This window comes from Sceloporus undulatus, chromosome 2 (genome assembly GCF_019175285.1).
Source record: "Sceloporus undulatus isolate JIND9_A2432 ecotype Alabama chromosome 2, SceUnd_v1.1, whole genome shotgun sequence".
NCBI classification, from domain to species: domain Eukaryota; kingdom Metazoa; phylum Chordata; class Lepidosauria; order Squamata; family Phrynosomatidae; genus Sceloporus; species Sceloporus undulatus.
Genome location: NC_056523.1, coordinates 90,392,391 through 90,415,944, shown reverse-complemented (window position 1 = coordinate 90,415,944; position 23,554 = coordinate 90,392,391). Strand labels below are relative to the sequence as shown.

The window sequence follows — 23,554 nt, the reverse complement described above, 5'->3', positions numbered from 1 at the left end:
GTGAGATGTGTTATGGGTGGAGTTTTTACATACATGAAAAGGTGGTCTTAAAATTGATCACATGTCTAGATCTGGCCAATAAAAAAAATGAGACAGAAATATTTTAACAGAAAATGTCTTATAAATACTGTGTAAAACCTCAGACGGTGTGCCTACTTGCCTGAGACACCACTTCTTGCAAGATTGTAATTAATAAATTGGAAATTGCTGCTTCACTTGTTTTGTCCTGATTAATTTGATTTGGTACTTTGGTACTTAGAAAAAAAATCTGTATCTCACAAGTGTCATCCAACCATACATAATCTCTCACTGCTATCCCACTAGATCTCTTTTAGGGAACCTTTCACATTACACAATTATTGTGCTACAATTCTATGCAATGGTTGCGTTCTACGGAATCCTGGGATTTGCAGTTTAAGGAGGGGCCTTTAGAATCCTCAGCCAGATAACTCCTCTTGTGCCTCTGACCAAACTACAAGCCCTAGGATTCATAGGATGTTGCTATGGCAATTTGAGAGGAATCACATTGTGTAGTGTGAAGAATATTTTCTACAGCATTATTAAGGGCTAAGTACACACAATTACTTTCCTTGCCACATCACCAGCTGTGACCAGCCACATGTATGGCTGGAAATGGAGCAAAGTGGGGGCATGAACTCTGTTGCCTAAAAAATTATAGGTGTTGAACATTTAGCCCTCTATGTGTTTGGAACATCAACTCCCAGAAAGCCCCTAGCCATAGCAAACAATAAAATATGGGACCTGTAGCCCCAGAACAGTTGTGTTCCTCTCCTGAAAAATACAGCTGAGGCTTCCACAACTGCAGTGGTTCTTTCACACACAGCATTCATAGGAATTGCAGCCCTCCATGCAACTCTATGTTATGCTTCGTTTTCTGTACAAGCATGTACAAGATGATTAGACAGTATGTGACCTAATGGTAGTTAGATATAGCGCTATATAAATAAAGCTTGATGATGGTGATGGTGGTGATGAGGATGATGATTGGTGCCCTCTCTCCATTTCAGTGGGGCTGTGAATCTACTCTGGGTTTTAATATGAACTTTAAAGCAGCTATTCACACTGCTGAATCAGTTCACTCCTGCAATGGCATAAGAGCCACTGCTGGTACAAACTGGCCATAGGGAAAGCATAGCTATGATTTTTTTTGAAACCTCAGGGATCTGAACATGTTAATTTGACAGGCCCTTCTTGAAATCTCTCATGTATAATTAACATTCATTCCCTTTCCTCTTTGCCCTTCCCCCAAATCTATGAGTCATCCTGGCTTCCTGACAGAGGACCAGAGCCCTTGAAGTTATAAATAGAGGAGCCAGCCTGCCTAGGATGGCTGCCTTCAATTCATACTTCCAAGTTGCCTCATAGTGCCAGTGCCCTGCCTTCACATTTTTTCCTCCTGAAGTACCTCCACACAAGGAACCCAGCCTCTGACACACAACTCCCTCTCCTTCCACATTACTTTCTGCACTCAGTTCACAGACATTTCCTACATTTACAACATTTTCTGTACTGATATTCAAGTGAGTTCTGATGAGTCACTTTACAAGTATCCAGTCCCCTCTTTCCAGAGAAGGGTAGTAGAATGCTCTCATATAACAAGATGTGAGAACACTGGATGTCATTTCCCCAACATCTTCCACACATGTGCTCTACTGCTCCAGCAAAGGGCAAGTGGGGGCAATCTTTTCCTAAGCAAAATACACCTTGAGAACTGTAACTGTGTAAAAATCACAGGTAACTAAGAAGAGCATCGTCCACACAAAGCCCAGAGTTTCAGGGGGCACATATTTTAAAAAATCTGTGCAAAGTGAATATGCCATGAAATATGAGTGCAGCAGTAGGTAACTGGCAGAATCAGATCTCTTAAGCTGGAAACTTGAAGTTTGCTATCCCTGGTTCAAATGCAAGGCATAATCTTTGGTATCACATTGATTTTTTCCACCATACCCACTTTCTAGACCAGCCACCAGAAGTGAAGTTCACTTCATTTATACCCTCACTTCCCCACTTCTAACCTGAGTTGCTTCCACATCAAAAACAGCATAATCCCTTTGTGTAAATCTTACATGTTCAGCTATTTACATGAGAACTGTATGACTTCTTGCATAAAGTGACTTCTGGAGATGGACACTCAAATAAAAGGACATACAATTCTTTAAGGCACCTCATCATATTTTTATACCAATGAAAGTGGTACTTGCTACTCATATCACATTAACCAAAGTAAAAAGTTAAGCTAGGTGGCAAATGAAGATGTACTATCTGAATGCTCCTCAAAATAAAATGCTTCCTACACAGGAAAGTCTAGCACAGGGATGAGGAACTTTTGGCTCACCAAATAATATTGACTTCAGCTCCTAGAACAGTGGTTCCCAACCTGTGGGTTGGGACCCCTTTGGGGGTCGAATGACCCTTTCACAGGGGTCACTTAAGACCACTGGAAAACACATATTTGCATGTAGCAATGATAATGTTATGGTTGGGGGTCAACACAACATGAGAAACTGTATTAAAGGGTCGCGGCATTAGGAAGGTTGGGAACCACTGTCCTAGAAGCTCAGACCAGAAATGAGACTGGTAAGGAAGTATAGGAACTATAACCCAAAAATCTAGAGGGATAATCTTTCCCTATTTAGTGTGTTAGAGAGAAGCCTTAATATTTTCCCAAGAACGTTAAGCAAAACAGAAAAGCCTCACAAAACAGTCTCAGAGGTGGAAATGTTTTGGACTATGATTCTCACAATTGCCTGCCATTGGCCATGATAGCTGGGGCTTCTGGGAGCTGAAGTCCAAACCATCCAGAGAGACAATGGTCCCCCACCATCCCTGCTCTAAATTAAAGCAAGACACTAAACCACAATTGCACAGGATTGTAACTCTCATCATAAATGCTTTCATAAACATCATCCAGCAGTGTTTGTGTTATGTGCATGCAACACTTCTCACTGCTGCAGATACTTAGGGTGGGGGTGGAACAAGATGGCCATCTGTCGGGGGATGCTTTGATTTGGATTTCCTGCATGGCAGGGGGTTAGACTGGATGGCCCTTGCGGTCTCTTCCAACTCTATTATTCTATGATTCTAAGAGGCACTCTCACAACTTTGTTGTGGAGGATATCTCTATTAACAGGTATACTCCTACTTCAAGGACAGAGATGTGGTAAAAAAATGTGCATCATCAACACATTGTTTACACTATGAATTGGCTGTCTAGGAAACCACTGGAACAAATAAATCCTCATGAAACAGAATCTGCACGACTTCAACAGCCATTTTCATGTCTTGAGAGTTTTGATATTACACCTTCACGCACTTTTAAACATAGAATCATAGAATCATAGAGTTGGAAGAGACCACAAGGGTCATCCAGTCCAACCGCCTGCCATGCAGGAAATCCAATCAAAGCATCCCCAATAGATGGCCATCTAGCCTCTGCTTAAAGACCTCCAAGGAAGGAGACTCCACTACACTCCGAGGGAGTGTGTTCCACTGTCGAACAGCCCTTACTGTCAGGAAGTTCTTCCTAATGTTGAGGTGGAATCTCTTTTGCTGTAGCTTGCATCCATTGTTCTGGGTCCTAGTCTTGGAGCAGCAGAAAACAAGCTTGCTCCTTCCTCAATATGACATCCTTTCAAATATTTAAACAGGGCTATCATATCATCTCTTAACCTTCTCTTCTCCAGGCTAAATATACCCAGCTCCCTGAGTCGTTCCTCATAGGGCAAGGTTTCCAGACCTTTCACCATTTTAGTCGCCCTCCTTTGGACACGCTCCAGTTTCTCAATGTCCTTTTCGAATTGTGGTGCCCAGATCTGGACACAATATTCCAGGTGGGGCCTGACCAGAGCAGAATACAGGGCACTATTACTTTCTCTGATCTAGACACTATACTTTTATTGATGCAGCCTAAAATTGCATTGGCCTTTTAGCTGCCCATCGCACTGTTGACTCATGTTCAACTTGTGGTCTACTTGGACTCCCAGATCCCTTTCACATGTAGTTTCATTCAGCCAGGTGTCCCCATCCTATATCTGTGCATTTCATTTTTCTGCCCTAAGTGCAGTACCTTACATTTCTCTATGTTGAATTTCATTTTGTTAGATTTGGCCCAGCTTTCTAGTCTTATTCTAGATAAGACTCCCCAGTGCACATGTGTTTTTGCACAGAGGATTGGAATTGGCTGATTCTACAACTTGAATACAGAATGCCCTCTTTGTCATTTTTTTTCATACACCTGCCACAGAGACAGTCTTTATTCAGTTCTTAGCAATGATCAGTCTAGTGCTGACAGATTCCTTTTCTTGGACATGAAGTTAGCCCTTTTATTTAACTTGCAAGTTTAGCATCCAGTTCTGTTTGTCTGTATTCTAACTCCACTGTATGCGGATAAGTACAATGAATGTTAATAACACATATCCACAATACAATTCTCCACTTCCAATTAGAAGACCATGCAAAGTGGGAAGGGAAAAAATCTGCAAGACATTTACTTTGAAGAACAATATGGGAACAAACTATAGTTTCAGAGTATTGCACATTTTTCAAATTCAAGCATCAATATTTTTTCAAGCATTTTTCCAATTCAAGCATTTTTCAAGACCATGTTTCAATGTGTAAACTGGATCACAAGCTTCCAAATATACAAATTTATGATCACAAACGGTATTTGGACACAGACATTGTGAAGTGGGAGCCAGCGTGGTGTAGCGGTTTCAGTGATGAACTAGGACTCTGGAAACCAGGGTCCAAATCTCCATTCAGCCATGGAAACCCATTGGGTGTCCTTGGTTAAGTCACACTCTCTCAGCCTCAGAGAAAAGCATAGGCAAATGCCATCAGAACAAATCTTGCCAAGTAAACCCCCAGGTTTGTCTTAGGGTCACCATAAATCAGAAATGACTTGAAGGCACACAACAACAATTGTGAAGTGGGTAAACTTAATCAATTTTAAATGATGTTTTCAGTTATACAGCTGGCCCTCTATAGCCACAGATTCTTCATCCACAGATTCAACCATCCACGGCTTGAAAATATTTTTAAAACTTTTAAAAAGCAAAGTTTAATTTTGCCATTTTATATAAGGGACACCATTTTGAAACCCCACTTTACAGTATATAAAGGGACTTGAGCATCTACAGATTAAGGTAGCCACAGGGGATCCAGGAACCAAAATCCAGCACATACTAGGGGCCACTGTATTTAGAAATTCAATTATTTTCTCACCCTTATTTATTTATTTATTTATTTATTTATTTATTTATTTATTTATTTATTATCCAGCCAGTTTTCCTTGCACAGGACCATATGGGGCCTATATATGCAATGCAGGTGGCATAGAATTGGAATACAGAATTGAGATGATCATTTGAATACACACCAAATTCTTTTAAAAACCTCCACATAAAGAGGCCTTTAAAATGAATAGTGCAATATGCAAAGTCATAGTACAAAAAACCCTCTTCTCAAAGGTTTTGGCTGGCAACCATACATGAACATACATGCCTACTGAATGAATCCAGTACTCTCTTGCACACTGCCATTCAGAGTGCTGTAGTTTACTATCCCCATCATTACACCACTGTAAATTACTCACCCCTCAACATTTTGACCACTAAATAAGGATGGAATACTATTAGTCTCATTTCTACAGACAGAAAAGTCAAACACAGAGCATGTGAAATGAGTATTCTCAGTACTAGACAAATGAAAATGAGAATATTACCCACATCTCTGTTTGATCCACAGTCCATAACCTTTTATTTATTAACCATCCTTTTTGAAATGGTTACTTTTGAAAGGTCGCTTCCTTTAAACTCTTCTACATATATCTTTTGCTTCCATCTTTGGCAAGAGAGTGAAGCACCAGCAACAGCCACGCCTATGATCCTGGCTACAGGAAAGACTCTCAGTGACAAGAACTCTCCTCCAGCAGCAGCTGTAGCAACAGCTGTTTGAGAACTATACTGACACCAGATCCAGGGGATTTCCGCGAAAAGCTCCCTGAAATATTTATCAGGGTCCCTGTGTTAATGGAAGTGCCAGACAGCAAAGGGGGATCCTTTGTGTTTTGTGGCCTGTAGAGAGTTCTCTTGCAGAGCAAGATGCTTCTAGGTTGCAAGCAGATGAAGTAGTGGGGTGCACATTTGCAGCTTGTCAGCTAATATTACAAACAGGTCTTTCTCTGGGACAGGCTATGATACATGACACCAGTCCAGAGATGAGAGTGGGTAGGAAGGAACTAGCACACAGTTCCTGAGTTCCAGTAACTCCTTGCTGCATTCATGATTAAGCTTAGGCTAGGGAGCGTTCTCAGAAAGAGAGATAAAAGAAATTATTTGCCCAGTGCTATCTAGTGTGTGGTCTCATTCTACTTTCATCCCTGAGAAACAGGTTTTGCATCATTTTGAGTGATGCCACATTCTCAACCATTTCAACGTTCACAGGACACCTACACAGTGACAGATGCATCTAGAAACTGGACTAGGTGTGATCTATTCTAAAGCAGAGCAAGATTTGTGAGCCAAACGCCCTGAATTAATCTAAGATTTACTTTATCTTTGACTGTCCCTTTCCCCAAATCCCTTCATATTTGACTGTGACCTGGAATGTGGTTGGAAGACAAATTATGGTTACAGTATTATTTTGTTCCACCATCCCACTAAAATAGCAAATGACAGTTTGCTGCAAACTAGAGGTGGAAGAGTCTAATATCCTCCACTTACCTGTGGGAAGAATCTGCAGGAGCTACAAACTCATCCATTTTCATAATGAAAAACTATGGTTTGTCTTTCATTTGATGAGTTATGCAGCAAACAATGAGCTTATTCACTTCAGGTTAACCTTTGTGATTTCTTAGAAATTAAAAATGAAATATAGTCTTGGCAGGATGATTAATTTGCCTCAGAACAGAAATCTGAGCAAGATCAGGAAACCCTCTGACAATCAAGTTCACTATAGTACCCATATAAGACAATTAAAGGTAATTCCCTCTCTTTCCCCCACTCTCTCACACACAGAAACGTATCACTATTCCTTAGTATTATAAATATTAGTCTACCATTATCTAATAATGTTCTCAATGTAATCTACAGTAAAAATTCTGTAATTATCATTTAGTTTAAATATTTATAATTTAATAATTAGATGGGCAAAATGCAAGCTGCACAAATGCTACTGATAAAAGACGTAAAAGATTGGGAAAATAAAAATGGTAACTCCCTGGCAGTTAAATTGTAGCAAAGTATAGGCTAGTCATCTTTCTGGGGAGGACATTTCCTAACAAGGACTGAAAAGGCATCTGTGTTAGTTATTTGGAAGGGTAACTTGTAGAGGTACAAGATGTATACAAGGAATACCCTTTAAGTATTCTGACACTAACTTATTAAGGGCTTTAAAGAGAAAAGCCAGCACTTTCAACTGGTCCTAAAAAGAGGCTAAAAATCAATGCAAGTGGCCTAGCAGAGATGTTAATCTGATTCAGATACTGTCATATTTATCTAGTAGCTGCCTCATTCTAAGCTAACTGCATTGTCCAAACTCTCCTCAAAGGCAGCCCAACCCGGAGCACATAAGAGTAATTTCTTTTCTTCCCATAACTCTGAAGACCCTAATATGTGTGATAACTTCTATTGAAAATATTTTGCTTTTGTATCATGGCAAAGAATACCAAATCTGGAAATGTTCTGAGTGAGGGCATGCATGCATAAACCCATCCTATACTTGCAAGCAATATGGCCTTTCTTGCCCTCTATTTTATCAACCTCTTTGTCTCTCAGTTTTGTTTATGCTGACATCACATTATTTGCCAGTGTTACACTGCAACTGCATTTCTATACAACATGCTTTGCAGTGGTTATTCTGATCACTCTTCAAATCTGACAGATAACCCTTTCCCCTACAGTTCTAATACTAATAAGCCACTAATACTGTTAAAGCTCAAGGTGGTTTTCAACCAGACCAGAGGGCTGCAGCAGGCACTAGTAAATAATTTATGCATTATGTCATGATAAGGCTTGTATGCACAGCTGTGTGCTCAGATATCGTTTAGTAGTAATCATCTGGAAGAAGAGGCAATATTATTATTGGTATTATACTAGAAGTGGGGGAAAGCACCCTCTTGGATTACATGCTTCAAGAATACCAGAAGTGCTATTCCTTTATTAACTTTTTAAAGCATCTTTCTTGGGTATACACCTACACATTCGTATGCCTTTAGAAGAGAAGTAAGCAATATTCAGCCTCAAGTTTGTAAGTGGCCCCACCCATACCCTTTTGGTACTATCAGAACCACAGCATCAAAAAAGTGTCTTTCTGGTCTTCCCTGCCTATATTAGACCAAGTTGTTTCATTCATCTGGTTCTGATAGCAACACCTCTCCATTGTAGTACAGGCCTTCCCTTGACTTATCCACAGGTGTAGGTATCACATCTGGAAGCATGCCAGCCCCAAGAGAGAATTTATACAGCCGAGCAATGACTTCTCATGTAGAGACATCCAGGGTGCCTCAGAAAGAAAAATCAAATGATGTCCCCACTCAGGTCAGTAACATAGTTCCACTTCCTCACAGAGGAATACACAATACTGTATATACTCAACTATATGTTGACCTCATGTATATGTCGAGGGCAGATTTTGAGACCAAAATTATGGCTTTTGATATGACCTGTGGATAAGTCAAGGGTAAAACTTAGGGGCACGTAACAAAGGATGTAAAGGCAAAGCAAAGGAAAATGATGCCAAACAATTTACAAAATCCCAGCAAGCATAACTGTTTGGGCTCACACTAAAGGCTGGATGGATAAGAGAGTAGAGGGAGGTCAGTGCTTCCAGGACAGATTACACTCTTACCTTTCACCAGTGGAAGGTTCCTTTTCAATAAGAGTTACAGTACTTACATTGATTCATGTATAAGTTGACTCAGGTTTTAGGGGGCAATATGGATTAAAATTTCTAGACTTATACATGAGCATATACAGTACTTCTGAGGTGGCAAAGTTGGAATGGTGCTTGAGCCATCCATAGGTACTCAGGTCCCTACTAAACCATGAAACTCACCACATGACCTTTGGTCAGTCAATCGCTCTCAAAATTCTTCTGAAGATAAAGTGGGGAAGAGGGGAGCCATGTACACTATCTTATACTCTTTGGAGGAAAGCCAGGACATAAATATACATCATAAACATTAAACTAATTTAATAAGCTATTATAGTGAATTACATTACACATTCAAAACCAATTGCTCAATGTGAAAAGTGCTCATTACTTTGCATGTTGCTAGAGTAACGTTTAGTTGACCCCAATGTGTGTAAACTCATCAACTGCCAACTTTTCCAGGAGGCACATTACTAGGAGAATGCCACCTGGAGTACCCCCCTCGCCCCCCCCCCCCATATACCATTAAATGCCCATGTCCTTCAGATAAAATTAAAAGAAGGAAAGTCAGAAACACAGGCACTATTTTATATTAACATCCTCAGATCAGAAAAATGTTGAGTGCTTATCTACAGTTTAGGTTCAGAACCAAAAACTGCTGAGAGTTTGGAAAATGGGAATGGTAACAAAAAAAAAAAAGAGTAATAACAATACAAAAAAGGACTACACACTAGCCAGATCAAGATCCTGTGTCAGCATATCCCTGTATATAGTCATGAAGAGTCAGTTTGCTTTAAAACAGCATGCAGTTCAGTCTGGTTTCAAACAGACCAAGTTGGCACATGATTCTAGACTTGGGAACTCTATCAAATGTTACCCGAATCATACAGGTTTGGGTGTTCTGGAAGCAGGAGTCATGTTGCTAGAGTAACATTTAATTGACCTTACTGTGTGTAACCTCATCACAGAACAGAGACATTCATTCCTGTGACCAGGTCATTTATTCATTATCTCAGCCATACAGGGGCCATGCCCAGAAAAGCAGCTCTCACATGTCTAAGGTAATGTTTGATGTAAGATTTTGTTTCAGACCGGTCACCATCCCTCCTCCTTATTCTAGATTTCCCCCCCCAAAAAAGTCCAAAATATGTTTAAAAGGGACCCCAAATTCAAACTGGTTTCATATAAAACCTAAATAAGTACTGAGGGTGAGGTTGTATCTCAATTGCCTAGTTCCTCATTCAACAATGAGCGCAAAATGAGCTGAAGCTGGGCCCACAATTCCCCATAAAGATTTTCATGGAAATTCAAGGGGCTGGAGAGGGATAGCTAATATATCTTTGGGGGAGGGAGAACAATTTCAGAATTTTTAGAGGAACAGAATACTTTATCTGAAAAACAGCAGATGGATTTTCTCTTCCCAATTTTCTTTTTAAGAAATTTTGGGCCCATACAAACAGGCCAAAATAAAGCTGTTTCGGGTCACTTTGGAAGCCACTTCAACTGCCATGGCTCAATGCTATGGAATTCTGGGATTTGTAGTTTTGTGAGCCATTTTGGAAGTTATTCTCTGTCAGAGAGCAGTGGTGCCACAACAAACTACAGACCCCAGGATTCCATAGCATTGATTCATGGCAGTTAAAGTGGTGTCAAAAGTGCATTATTTCTGTAGTGCAGCTGCAGCCATAGTGTTGCTAGTTGTCAAAACCAAGAGGGTCTACCACATCTTTCCCTTATCAATGTATCTGGAATGACACAACATCACAAATCTTATTCAATCATTATATCAATTATGAAAATATACCCATAAAGAGGAAAGCATGCTAATTCCTCTACCACCCTCTCCACATCCCTTCTGTCCTCACCAAATGTTTCAAGTAGTGCAGAAGTCTTTCCCTCACCATATAAGCTCCCTACATAAATAATAATAATAAAAATTTTATTTATATACCGCCCTTCTATGAAACCAGGGCGGTGTACAACATTCATAAAATACATAGATTACCATATACATAAAAACAAAATACATTAAAAACATTCCAGCCAGCTTGCCACTGCTGACGTGGAGGGAGGGAGAAGTTAGTCAGGGCTTGCATCAGGGAATGCTAGTTTAAATAAAAAGGTCTTCAGCCCCTTTTTGAACTGGGCCAGGGAGGTGGCCGAGCGGAGCTCAATGGGCAGGGAATTCCAAAGGGTAGGGGCCGAGATGGTGAAAGTCCTCTTAGAAGTAGAGGCTAGTCTGGCCCCTGAAACCCTCAATAGCTGCTGCCCAGATGTTCTGAGAGTGCGGGGCGGATTGTATGGAGAGAGGTGGTCCTCGAGGTATCCTGGGCCCAAGCCATTTAGGGCTTTATAGGTAATAACCAACACCTTGTATTGCGCCTGGAAGCAAATAGGCAGCCAGTGCAGATCTTTAAGCACTGGTGTTATATGACTGGCTCTGGGTATGCCAGTAACCAGTCTGGCTGCCATATTCTGCACTAATTGTAGCTTCCGGGTATGGTACAAGGGTTGCCCCATGTAGAGCACATTGCAGAAATCCAAACAAGAGGTTACCAGAGCATGTACTACCGTTTCAAGGTCCCTCTGGCCCAGGTAGGGATGCAGCTGGCGTATCAGCCGAAGCTGATAACTGGTGCTCCTGACCGTCGCATCCACCTGTGATGTAAGGTGGAGTGACGAATCAAGGAGCACCCCCAGATTGCGTACCGAGTCCTTCACAGGAAGCGTGATCCCATTCAGGACAGGTGGAACCACCGCCATCCCCGGGCCAGGAGAACCTATCACGAGCACCTCCGTTTTCTCTGGATTCAGGCTGAGTCTGTTTTCCCTCATCCAGCCCATTACCGACTCCAGACAGGCCACGAGAGGAGAGATGCCATCCCCAGTCACTGCATCAGTCGGAGACATAGAGAAGACTATTTGGGTGTTATCAGCGTACTGATAACCCCGCGCCCCATGTCTCCGGATGATCTCTCCCAGCGGTTTCATGTAAATGTTGAAAAGTATGGGAGACAGAATGGCTCCTTGAGGGACCCCAGTAAGGGCCCTCTTATCGGAGCACACGTCTCCCAGCTGCACCATCTGGAACCTCCCAGAGAGGTAGGATCGGAACCACTGGAGTGCAGTGCCCCCGATTCCCACCTCCGCTAGGCGCTCCAGAAGGATACTATGGTCTATGGTATCGAAAGCCGCTGAGATGTCCAAGAGCACCAACAGGGACACGCTTCCCCTGTCAATGCCCAGACGGAAATCATCGACCAAGGCGACCATGGCAGTCTCAACCCTGTAGCCCGCCCGAAAGCCGGTTTGAAATGGGTCCAGATAATCCGTTTCATCCAAGATCGATTGAAGCTGGATTGCAACCACCCTCTCGATCACCATTCCCAAAAATGGCAATAGCGAAACTGGCCGATAATTATTATGCATCAGGGGGTCGAGGCAGGGCTTTTTAAGCAACGGTTTTACAGTGGATCCTTGTTATACGCTGGGGTTTGGTTCCAAGATCCCCCGTGTATAACAAAATCCGTGTATGCTCAAGTCCCATTAAATATAATGACATAGCAAAATGGTGTCCCTAATAAAAAATGGATCATCAAGGTAAATTTATACTTTTTTGGAACATTTTCAAACCGTGTATGCTTAAATCCATGTATAAAAAATCCGTGTATAAGAAGGACCGACTGTACTATGGCCAATTTTAAGCTTGATGGAAATTGCCCGTCCCTCAAGGATGTATTTATGATCCGGTGTAACAATGTAGTTACCACCGGTCCCCTCTGAGCCGCTAGCCATGAGGGACAGGGATTGAGAGAGCAGGTTGTCTTCCGAACACTTCCAAGGATCTTGTCCACATCATCGGTACTAACGGACTCAAACTGATCCAGTTTAATAGAGTCCACGGAGGCTCTGGATACCTCTACTCTAGGTTCTGCCCTAATGCCGGCGTTAAGACCTTCGCTTATCCGAGAGGTTTTATCCGCGAAGAAGTTGTTAAATTGGTCACAGCAGGCCTTAGAAGGTTCAAGGATCTGGTTCGGGGCAGGAGGGAGCTGAGTTAGCTCCCTGACCACCCTGAACAACTCTGCTGGATGCGACTCCGCGGACGCAACACGAGCACCATAGAACGAATTTTTGGCTGCTCGTATCGCCTCTCCGTAGTCCTCCAAAAGGCGGTCTAGGAGAGCCTTGTCGACTAAGCGTAGGTGTTTCCGCCAGCGATGCTCTAGCCGTCACAGGACCCGCTTCCTCGCCCGGAGATCTTCCGTGTACCAGGGCTTTCGTTTGGAAGCAGGCCTGAGAGGGCGCTTGGGAGCAGTACTGTGTTTAGCCCTAGAAAGACCGGTATCCCAGATACCAGTCAGGGCGTCAACAGAGTCGCCATCATTTCCAACCATGTGCCCCTCTAAGGCTTCCTGGAACCTTTTGGGTTCCATCAGCCTTCGAGGGTGGACCATTTTAATAGGTCCACCACCCCCGGGGGGGATCTGGGTAGAAGCCTTGATTTTCGCCTCCACCAGGAAATGATCCGTCCATGGCAGGGCGGAAATATTAGTTATTTCTGCCCACGGATTTTCCGCATCCGTACAAAAGACCAGATCGAGTGTATTACCCGCAGAATGCGTCGGACTCAAGACCAATTGGGACAGGCCCATGGCTGCCATGAATTCCCGAGCCGCACCGGGTGGAATATAGTTGGCCAGGAAGGGGATGTTGAAGTCACCCAGGATAAGTAGCCTGGGTGTTTCCAGCATCAGCTCCGAGACCAACTGTGTCAGCTCGTTAAGGGAGTCTGTTAGCGCACAGGGTGGCCGGTACACCAACAAAATCCCTAGATTGTCCCTGGCCTTCAGGGTCAAGTAAATACACTCAATGAGGGAAGTTTGACGGATGTGGTTCCTGGTGAGAGACAAGGTGTTCTTATGTACCAAGGCAACACCCCCCCCCCGCCCACCTAACCTGGGCTGGTCCTTCACTGAAAACCCGGCCGGGAGGGCCTGAGCCCACACAGCATCCCCCTCAGGCCCAAGCCAGGTTTCAGTAATGCAAGCCAGGTCACAATTGCTATCTGCAAGCAGATCATGGACGATGTGGCTTTTGTTGTTAATGGACCTGGCATTGCACAGGAGCAGAGACAGGGTTTGTGGCACGGTTGGAATGACCCTCAGGTTCTTTTGGTTAGGAGGGGGACAGGAAGGAGAGATAGATATTAAGCATCGATCTCGCCTTCCTCTGACCCAGAATTCTGGAAAATAAGTATTCCTGTTTGTGTAAAGTATCTCAAAGGAGGGATGAACTTTCTTTCTTTAAAAAAGTCAATTTTCATGTGAGGAGAATAACATTAAAGAGGACAAGGCTAGCATGTTCCCTTTCTCATGGGTTCATTCTATAATGATGAAATACAGCTTCAATTTAAACCTATCAGGTGAGACATTCTGAGGAAGGCATGGCCACCAGGCACTGATGAAGATTACTACAGGTGTGATGTCTGCTGTTGGAATCCAATCTTACATGAATCCACACAGAGTCCAGTCTTCAAGTAAGAGCAGTAAGTTTATTCACCCATGAGCTACTGAGCACAGCCAGCCCCAGGAGAGTGAGATGAGGAAGAGAGAACAATCAATCCCTCGCCAACCCTCTTAATAGTATATATAGACTACAGCTGATATCACTAAGAGCTGTGTCTTAAAGGTACCTTACATCACAACAGGGGAAAAATATAGAGGAGAAAAGCAGCAGCTAGAACTATTTTCATGAAAACCCTCTGATGATGATCCAAAAATGGAAACCGTCTTTGAGTCCCATTAGTGGAAATAAGGCAGGATACCAATCATTTATATAAAACCAGCAGGAAATGACTGTATCCAGCTGCATAGCCTACATTCAAGCCTACAAAAGTGAGCAAATATTTCTAGCACAGCAGGTCTGAATATGAAACTCTGTTCTCCATGCTACAGCTGTCCCTCCCTGTCCTCCTTCCCCATGTCCCTCTCCCATTCCTTGCCTTAGCACTCCACTGTTTAATACCCCAGTAACAACCAAACATTATTTAAACAAAGTCCACAAAAAACTTATCAGAGCTTCTGAACTATCTCCCCCAAAAACCCAATTTTGGAAGAAAAGAAAATCACACACACTTTAAAAGTGATGGCAACACAAAGGATACCTTTCTAATGCACTTGGATTCTTGTGCCCAGCAAAATGGGATGAGACTTAAGGGAACAAGACAGAGTGTTATGGAAGATTCTTTGGCCCAGAAAATGTAAGCCAGTCTTCCCCATGTGGAAATCTGCAAATGGCCAATACTACAATTCCCATCATCCAAGCCAGAGTGGGGATGATGGGGATTTTAGTGCAACAAAACTGCAAGGCACCAGGTAGAGGGAGACTAACCTAGGCTTTCAAGGGAGAAGTCAGATGGTCATAGAACAAGGCTCCAACTCTATCCTGAATATCCTGCTATATTTGCTATGAAAGCTTCTGGAAAGATGAAACACATCTGCTATAAGAACAGAAAAAAACAGAGCTTCTCTCTTTGCTTTTCCCCTTCTACTCCTCCCTTTTCATCTGTTCATTTCAGTCTTTAGATTCCACGCAATAAAGGCCTCATTCTAGTCTCTCTAATATACATCTGTTCTGTATTTAGACCAAATGATTCCTGCAGGAGGTAAGAATGTAAACTCAGCTTGGGAAGTTATTTCAAAAAAAAGAAAAGAAAGAAAATTAAAAGAAAAGGAAAGGAAAGGGGAAAAAAAAGAAAAGGCAAGGAAGGAAAGGAAAGGAAGGGGGGAAGGCTACAGCTGTTGGGGGGGGGGGACTTGCATCAGAAGGGAAAAACAGATGAAAGCAGGATGCATAGTAAGCATGATAACGTTTTCCTTCATTAAGTTACCAGATTCTTGTATTAAATGAGCAAATGCCTGGAATAGTAGCAACTGCAGGGGCAGAAAAGCATCTTACCTTTCCTTTGCTTGACATGGCTTCTGGACAGGTATTAACTGAAGAGGTGAAGAATGCTGTCAAAGAGAAATTAAATAAAATTAACAAAGTTATCCTTTATTTATTGCTCTAAAAGCCTCAAGTTTAAAAATGTACCTCAATGCTTAATTTGCAAGGGGGCTATACCCCCATCAACAAAAGCCTACTATGCCGCCTCAGTGTTGAGAAAGTCGCCTGAGGTATACTCAGGAGAAGCTGTCTCCAGCTTTCTTACAGAAACATAGAGACATGATCTTCAAAAAACAGCCCTCCAGGGTCAGGATAAAGCACCAAGAAAGAAGCCCAGATTTTTAAAAAAGAAGGGTCCTGAAGTGGATTCAGTTTTCCTGCCTTACGCCCTACACCCATAAGTGTCCAGTGAAATTTGACACACAAGACTAGCCATCTAACAAAAACACTAGTCCAGGATTGATGAATTGGTGTGTACAGGTTAGAAACTGACACCTGGGTTTTATTATCTGATGCACTCATTTCTCCCACACTTTGGAATAAATGCTAAATGCTTCCAAAGCATTTCCTTCCCATAACAAGGAGAGATGGGATAATTAAATGAATATATCTTGGGAATATTAATGAAATTCCATGCTGCCCTACAGACACTAGTATAATAATTTCAGTCCATTACAATAAAACATCAACATTTGTTGACATTTACTAGTCAATCTTAAGATTTTAGATTTTGAGCAGAAAATGTTAGATCTGTTTGTCCTGAAGTATTTTTAAATAAATGTCCCATATGGTATAACCTAATTTTTGAGGAAGGAAAAATACAGGTTTGAACCAAAATTTGAAAACAAAAGTTAATGTTTGGATTATAGCTTCTAGAATCAGCACAGTCAATGTAAAACACATCTACTGAGATTATTTTTTTAAAATCCATCTTGCTATTGAAATACATTTGCACTTAAAAGCAAATCAAATCAAAGGACTGATACACAAAAATTCAAAACTAAGGGAAGAAGGGCAGCATCTGCTTCTTAAGTAAAGACAAATATCTTCTTCTCACTTCATAGGGCTGACTGTTTTCCCTTCAGAGCTCTTGGACACTGGAGGCTGGTATTCAAGAAGAAGAAAGGAGGGAAGATCCACATAGTAAAGACTGCAAGAACAGTCCAGATGTCTAATGAGGAAGCCTTTCCAGCCAATGAAAATGTACAGCATTGCCTTGCAGGCAGCTCATCATCACTGCACTGCGGTTTGTCTGTTGGGCTGAAATCCAACTAGAAACTAACCCTTCAGTCTTCAGCGATGAGGCTACACAGAATAGCTAGAGAGACAAAAAGGACCACACCTTTCTAAGGACTGCATCTCTATCAGTCAGAACATTTCTACTCATACCCATAAACATTTCTACTCATACCCATGCAAAAAAGTACCATATTTTTACACACCAAGTGGTCCAGAAGTGGTCACAGATCCCAAACAAATATAAAGTAATGAGTAATCATTCCAACTTGTAGTGCAGTGATGGGGTGGCCTCCCAGCTGTTGCAAGGCACTCCTGGCTACTCTAGCAAGGGCTGATGGGAAATGCAATCCCCAACCATAGTGTTAGTGTCTCATATGTGTTTAGCTGTATTCCATGAATGGACTTGTGCTGATGCAGCTCATCCATGGATGCCTCTTTGTATGGCCACAATTACATCAGGAAATACTCTGATGTTTCCCATCTCCCACTACCAAACTTCTGCAACTCCAGAAGCTATGAGTAGTGAAGAGCCACACGAACTCTAGAAGCACAAGACCAAGGATACCCACCTATGAGGACTGGCAAGTTCATGAATTGAATTGCAGTTATGAGTGTCATTTACATAAAGTAGCAGTGGTTCCCAAACTTGGGTCCCTAAACTACATGGCTGTGCTGTCTGGGACATTTGGGAATCCAATGCCCAACAAAGTTTGCCACTCTAAGTCTGGGAATGATAGACAGAAAACGAAGATGAGCAATTGTGGTAGGCTGAAAGAAGGACAAACAAACAAAAAATAATCCAAAGTGACTAGTATTCAAAATTGTGATTTTTTTTTTAATGTTAAACAGTATAGTGGAGCCGTGCCACCTATCTAAAAGGCCAACTGAGATAGATGGAGGCTTCTCAGTCCTAGAGTCTCCTTCCTTAGAGGTCTTTAAACAGAGGCTGGATGGCCATCTGTTGGGGATGCTTTGATTTAGATTTCCTGCATGGCAGGGGGTTGGACTGGATGGCCCTTGTGATCTCTTCCAACTCTATGATTCTATGACTGGTCTGGAGATTCTGAGATGTTGGGGGGAGGGCACAAGAAACAAAAAAACATGTCACTCCAGGGTTGTATTTTGTCCACCCATTGTATAACAGATGGTGTCTCAAAGAAGAGTCTCCCTTTATGGGTTGCCTAATACAAAAAAAACTTGCAATAACCTATGTGCTAAAAGAGAAAAATAATAAGGGAGTGCAGTACAGACAAGTTGGATATTCTAGAGTAAAGCATTTTGACTATAAAGAGAAGTTTTAGGGAAGAAGGCTTCATAGAAGTCCTCTGCTCATCTTTCATAACTGCCTTCTTATGGTTCTGGTGGTCATAATAACCCACCAGTGCCTGATGCCATTCTCCCTTGTTCCTCTTTGGCTCTGCCATGTTGAAGACAGGAAATTTCCCCTGAAATATACTGAAGGAAATTTTTTTATTAACAGAACATATACAGTGGCCCCTTCCTATACATAGGGGATCCGTTACAGACCCCCTCCCTCATGTTTGGGAAAAAACACATAAAATTAAATCCCTTTATTTTCTATGGCGGCACACATTTTGTCCATCATGGCTTGCCATACATGTAAGCTCAAATCTGCGTAAGGCAAGCCCGCGTATGGCACGGGCACACTGTACAATAAGATACACATGCAAAACACACGCATACACTTGTAATCTATTGTAGAAAAGTAAATCTGAGGAGCAGCATCTCTGGAATGCTAAGGACTTGAGACTTGATAAGCAGAAGACAGGTGAGAGAAAAGGAAGTACAAAGGATGCACAGCAAAAGCTTTAACTCTAGGACCTCTGTTGCTTACTAGAAAGGTCTCTGTTACTCTGGCAATGTGTGGTTCTCCAAATGTTACTGAATTGCCCCTCCCATCAACCCTAGTCAATGGCAAGGGATGATGTGTGCTTGAGTCTAATACTGTGTGAAGGTCATAAACTGCCCATCCCTAATCTAGACTAATGAAGCACATGGTCAGGGTCTTTTGTATAGTGGGCCCTTGGTATCTGCTGCTTGTTGGCTCCAGAACCCCACATGGATACCAAAATCCATGTATGGTCATGGCCCATTATATGCAATGGTGTAGTAAAATGATGTCCCTTATATAAAATGGCAAAATCAAGGTTTGCTTTTTGGAATCCCCCCCCCCCAATATTTTCAGAATCGGTGGATGTGGAAGGCCAACTGTACTATACCCAGCAGTGCTAGTGAGGAAGAAAGAAGCCTTGTATCTTGTAGATGGCATAGGTTTAACAGGGCTTGCACACTGATCATGAGAGAGTGTGGCTCCAATGCTTTGACCAGAATGTCACCACTTGGTGAGGAAGTGATACTCAGTGTGATGTACATGCTGGCTGCTTTGCTTCCTGTCCCAACCCCACCAAGAACTTGCATTTTGATGATCTCAGGTTTTGTACATGGCATATGAGTGTCCCATATTGAAAGCTCCCTTTGGCCTTGGTTTGAAATGGGTTTTTTTTTGTGGCGGCGGGGAGAAGATGTATGTCATCTCAGCACCCACATTCAGAGAAAAAAGGCCAACTGAATGAGTACATGGTTCACGGTCTAGAAAATATTGTACTTACCAAAAGCAGAGGCCATAAAAGTATTATTAATCTGGGTTCAATTATGCAGTCAAATAGATAAAACTGAACTAGGGACAAGGTCTACAGACTTTAGTCCATCTCAGTCCTCCATAGATGCTCTTGTAGTTACTGAATTTAACAATTCTTTGTTCCTAGCAGGACTGGATTAACAAACATCCGACTCCCAATTTTAGGCAATGCTAGATTCCCGAGGCTCTATAGTTTATCCCTTCGCTGATAAAGGAACCAGAATCTACATTTTGTCCATGACCATAGCTTTTGAAGAACAAAGGGACAAAAGAATTTACAACCTTCAGTCACCCAGAGGCAAACACTGGAAGCAAAGGTGATGAAACCAAGCACAATGGGCAGCAAAGGAGAAGTAGGCTCTACAGCACATAACTGCATTGTGGAGGGAATTCCATTCACACAGATAAGCACAATAACTGTCCCTTAAAACTGCAAACTGCTGTCTCTCATTGCAATCCAGGTAACAATCTTGACAACTCCCACCCAAGATTTGGACAGATCTCTGCGATTTTTACAGGAACATGAGGAAGTGGTTCCCATTAGTGAATATCTGGTCTCAATTATTTTGGAGGAGCTAAGAGGGCAATTCTGGAAGGATCCTGATAAATTATTCCCCAGAATGAATATAATGGGGTTGCTTCCAGATCCTGAATTGAAAGGATGATGGGCAAATAGCCCAGAAATGACAGGTTAGCTTGCCTACTCTCTTCTTCAAATCTTCCTGAGACCTGCCTTGACTTTGCCCCCTTGTGATGATTGCCAAGGAACAATTTGGGCACAGCAGGATAGTTTACTCCTGTTCTCAATCCTTCCTTGGCCAGACCAGAGATGATCATCTTAAAATATAGAATCCAGCTGCTTGGACTCAAACTAGCATAGTCTGGCAGAGCATAAACTGAGAGTTATTTTTAAGCACTTTAGGAGATGTGCTATGAAGGCAGTGATTCAGCTCAAACGTGGAAATCTGCAGCCTCAGAAAGTTTTTATTATCAATTTTTACAAGCCAGTGTGTGATCTTGTGTACGCCTCCTCAGAAGTAAGTACCACTGAGCTAGCTGAGGATTACTTCCAAGTAAATAGATGCTGGCCTGCAGCAGCCTCATAGTCAATCCTGGAACAGTATGGCGCATGCAGACGCCACCCAGTCTAAGGAACTGCCTAAGGCATTAACAAGGCTGGATAGACATAAGGCAACAGATGTCACACAAAGTCATACAAATATCAGTGTCTTTTTCTGAAGCACCCAATTAGTCGCATGCAGAAAATATAAGCATTTTCCTCCCCAATCATTCCTGTACCTATTTACTTGAAAATAAGCTCCACTGTCTTCATGAGTGTTTCGCTTCCTAGTGAATCAAGTGGGTAAGTTGTACTCAAGCCTTGAAATCAAGGCTAAGCAAAATATTTGAAATGCCAGTTTGTTCACATGATTCTTTCTCTCTTTGGAAGCACAGCTTGTGACTTTTTAGTGCATACAATCTACAATATTCTCTTTGCTCTTGAGCGGATGGAATCAAATTTAGCAAAACTTAAGGTCCTCAACCAGAAAAGGAACAGTCTCTCCCTGAAAAGGCCCCAGTCATTTCAGTGTGCTTGGCACTGGCCCTGCCTGGCAAGGCTAGGAAACGCAGGGGAAGTTCATTCTGAATTCAGCCTTTATAGCAGAAGCACATGGCATAGTGGTTTCAGCACTGCACTGGGACTGGGACTTTGGAGACAAGGGTTTGATTCTCATCTCAGCCATGTAAACCTACTGGGCGACCTTGGCCAAATCACACTCTCTCAGCCTCAGGAGAAGGCAAACCTCCTCTGAACAAATCTTGCCAAGAAAATCCCAAAATAGGTTTGCTTTAGGGTTGCCGTAGGTTGGAAAGGACTTGAAAACAACAAAACAGCAACTTTACATTTAAAACAGGGATCCTGTAGGAAGCTTGGAAGCAAGCATGCCCTCTTAAGTTCAGGCATAATAATAATAATAATATCCGATCTTTCCCCCCAGTTTCAGACTCAACGAGGCTTTGTTTTTATAAAACAACAACAACAACAACAACAACATAGTTACACATTCACAAAACACAAAATATCCCCCAAAGGGCTGCATTCTAGAAAGCCAGAGAGAGAAAACTGCCCCCTCCAAATGGGAATGTGGTAACACTGTGGAGAAAAATGCCCTACCAATTGTCTTTTCAAAACCTTATTTTGGCCTTTTGCTTGGGTAAAGGCGGGGGGTGGGGGTAGGCTAACAATATTGGGGGGATGGAGGAACTCCTGAACCCTCCTCTCTCCCCCTCTGGACTCACACAGCTAAAAATCCCCAGAGACTCTCTCTGTTAATAGTGGTCTTAGGCCCTCTTTAGACTCCTCCTCCTCCTCCGGAGGGAGCACCTTTGGGGCAGCAGCCAGTGGGCAACCCTCCCCTTGCAAGCCCCGAGGACCCTTGACTCTCGGCCAGGACCACCCCCACCACCGGCTCCTAGGACAGACAGACCCGGGCTGCACCCACACTGGAGAAATAACCAGGCTCAAAGCTATGGAGTTCTGGGCCCCACCACCAACTCCAACTCCCAGAATTCCACAGCCTTGAGCCAGGGCAGTTAAAGCGGTGCCAAACTGGGGTTATTTCTCCAGTGTGGGCGCAGCCCCAATGGCTTCTTCCTGCAGACTCTAGTCTAGGAATGCCCCTGAAAAGGGAAGAAGGGCCCAGGGGGACTCCTCAAACTTCTGGCTTATCCTTAGACTCCCCTGCCTTGCAAAGCAAGCGATTCAATAGAAAGGGAACAACTAAAGTACCACCCCCACCCTCATTTTGCAAGAGAAGCCCAGCCTCTTGAGGAAAGGAGGCGACATCCTCCCCTCCCCTCAGTCCTTCAGTCGGTCCCCATCTGCGGATCCCAACTTACCTTCCAAGAGGCCCGGAGCTATAGGTTGGCGTTGGCTGTGCAGCAAAGGAGCCGGCACTGACCTGGAGGCAATGCAGCAGCTGCTCAGGCTGCCTCGCCCCTCTCTCAGTCTCTAGAGCACCAGCAGCAGCAACGTCATCGGCTCCAGAGCCCTCCAATCCTGGCTGGTCCTGGGTCCCTCCCCGGGTGGGAGGGGGCTGCAGAGCAGGGCGGGGGGGGGGAGGGCGGGGGCGGGGGGGAGCTTAAAAAGGGGGGGGGGGGGCACTACTTTTCAGAGGATCCTAGAGTTGGAAGGGACCTCAAGGGCCATCTAGTCTAACCCCCTGCCATGCAGGAACTCTCACCATCAAATGGCCATCCAGCCTCTGTTTTAAAGACCCCCAAAGCAAACACCCCAAGGCAGCATATTCCACAATTTATGACAACCCTATTATGAGATTTTCTTAGCAAGATTTGTTCAGAGCAGCAGAGGTTGCCATTGCCTTCCTCTGAGGCCAAGAGAGTGTGACTTGGCCAAGGATCACCCAATGGGTTTTCATGGACAAGTGTGGATTCAGTCCCTGATCTTCCCAAATCTGGGGGCATGAACAGACAAGTAGGATACCATGGGCGAAGCTTCTTGTTCCAACTCAGATCAATCCCTGAACTGGCATGGCAATGGGTGAGGGTTTACATCCTTACCCACCACCATGCCATGGAGCTGCTTCCACCCCGTGCCCCTTACCCGCCGCCACTGTTGCAGCCTGTAAGGGTGGAAATGGGGTGCCTGGCTCCACCCATGTGGCCAGGTGTCTCCATCTGGTGTCATTACTAAGGACATCATCATGGGGACCTTCAGGAAAGACACAGTGTTGGTAGCAGGTAAGGGTTGCACCATGTGGTGCACTGCGTGGTGTACCAGCTGTCACCATGACA

The 23,554-nt window shown here is 43.2% G+C and overlaps 1 protein-coding gene across 3 annotated transcripts in view; it reads right to left on the bottom strand.

The window, feature by feature from the left end:
* Positions 1 to 22,771, bottom strand: part of ANXA6 (annexin A6) — a 69,417-nt gene extending 46,646 nt beyond the window's left edge. For 2 of the 3 annotated variants that reach the window (XM_042451296.1, XM_042451298.1), the window contains exons 1-2: positions 22,640 to 22,771; positions 15,853 to 15,908 (exon numbers count right to left, since the gene is read on the bottom strand). In XM_042451296.1, coding sequence (XP_042307230.1) covers positions 15,853 to 15,870 — 18 coding nt within the window. In that variant the 5' untranslated portion in view covers positions 15,871 to 15,908; positions 22,640 to 22,771. Of the gene's footprint in view, positions 1 to 15,852; positions 15,909 to 21,037; positions 21,059 to 22,639 lie in introns of those variants that run through there. The other variant, XM_042451297.1, reaches the window with a different exon arrangement.
* Positions 22,772 to 23,554: the final 783 nt, after the last annotated feature.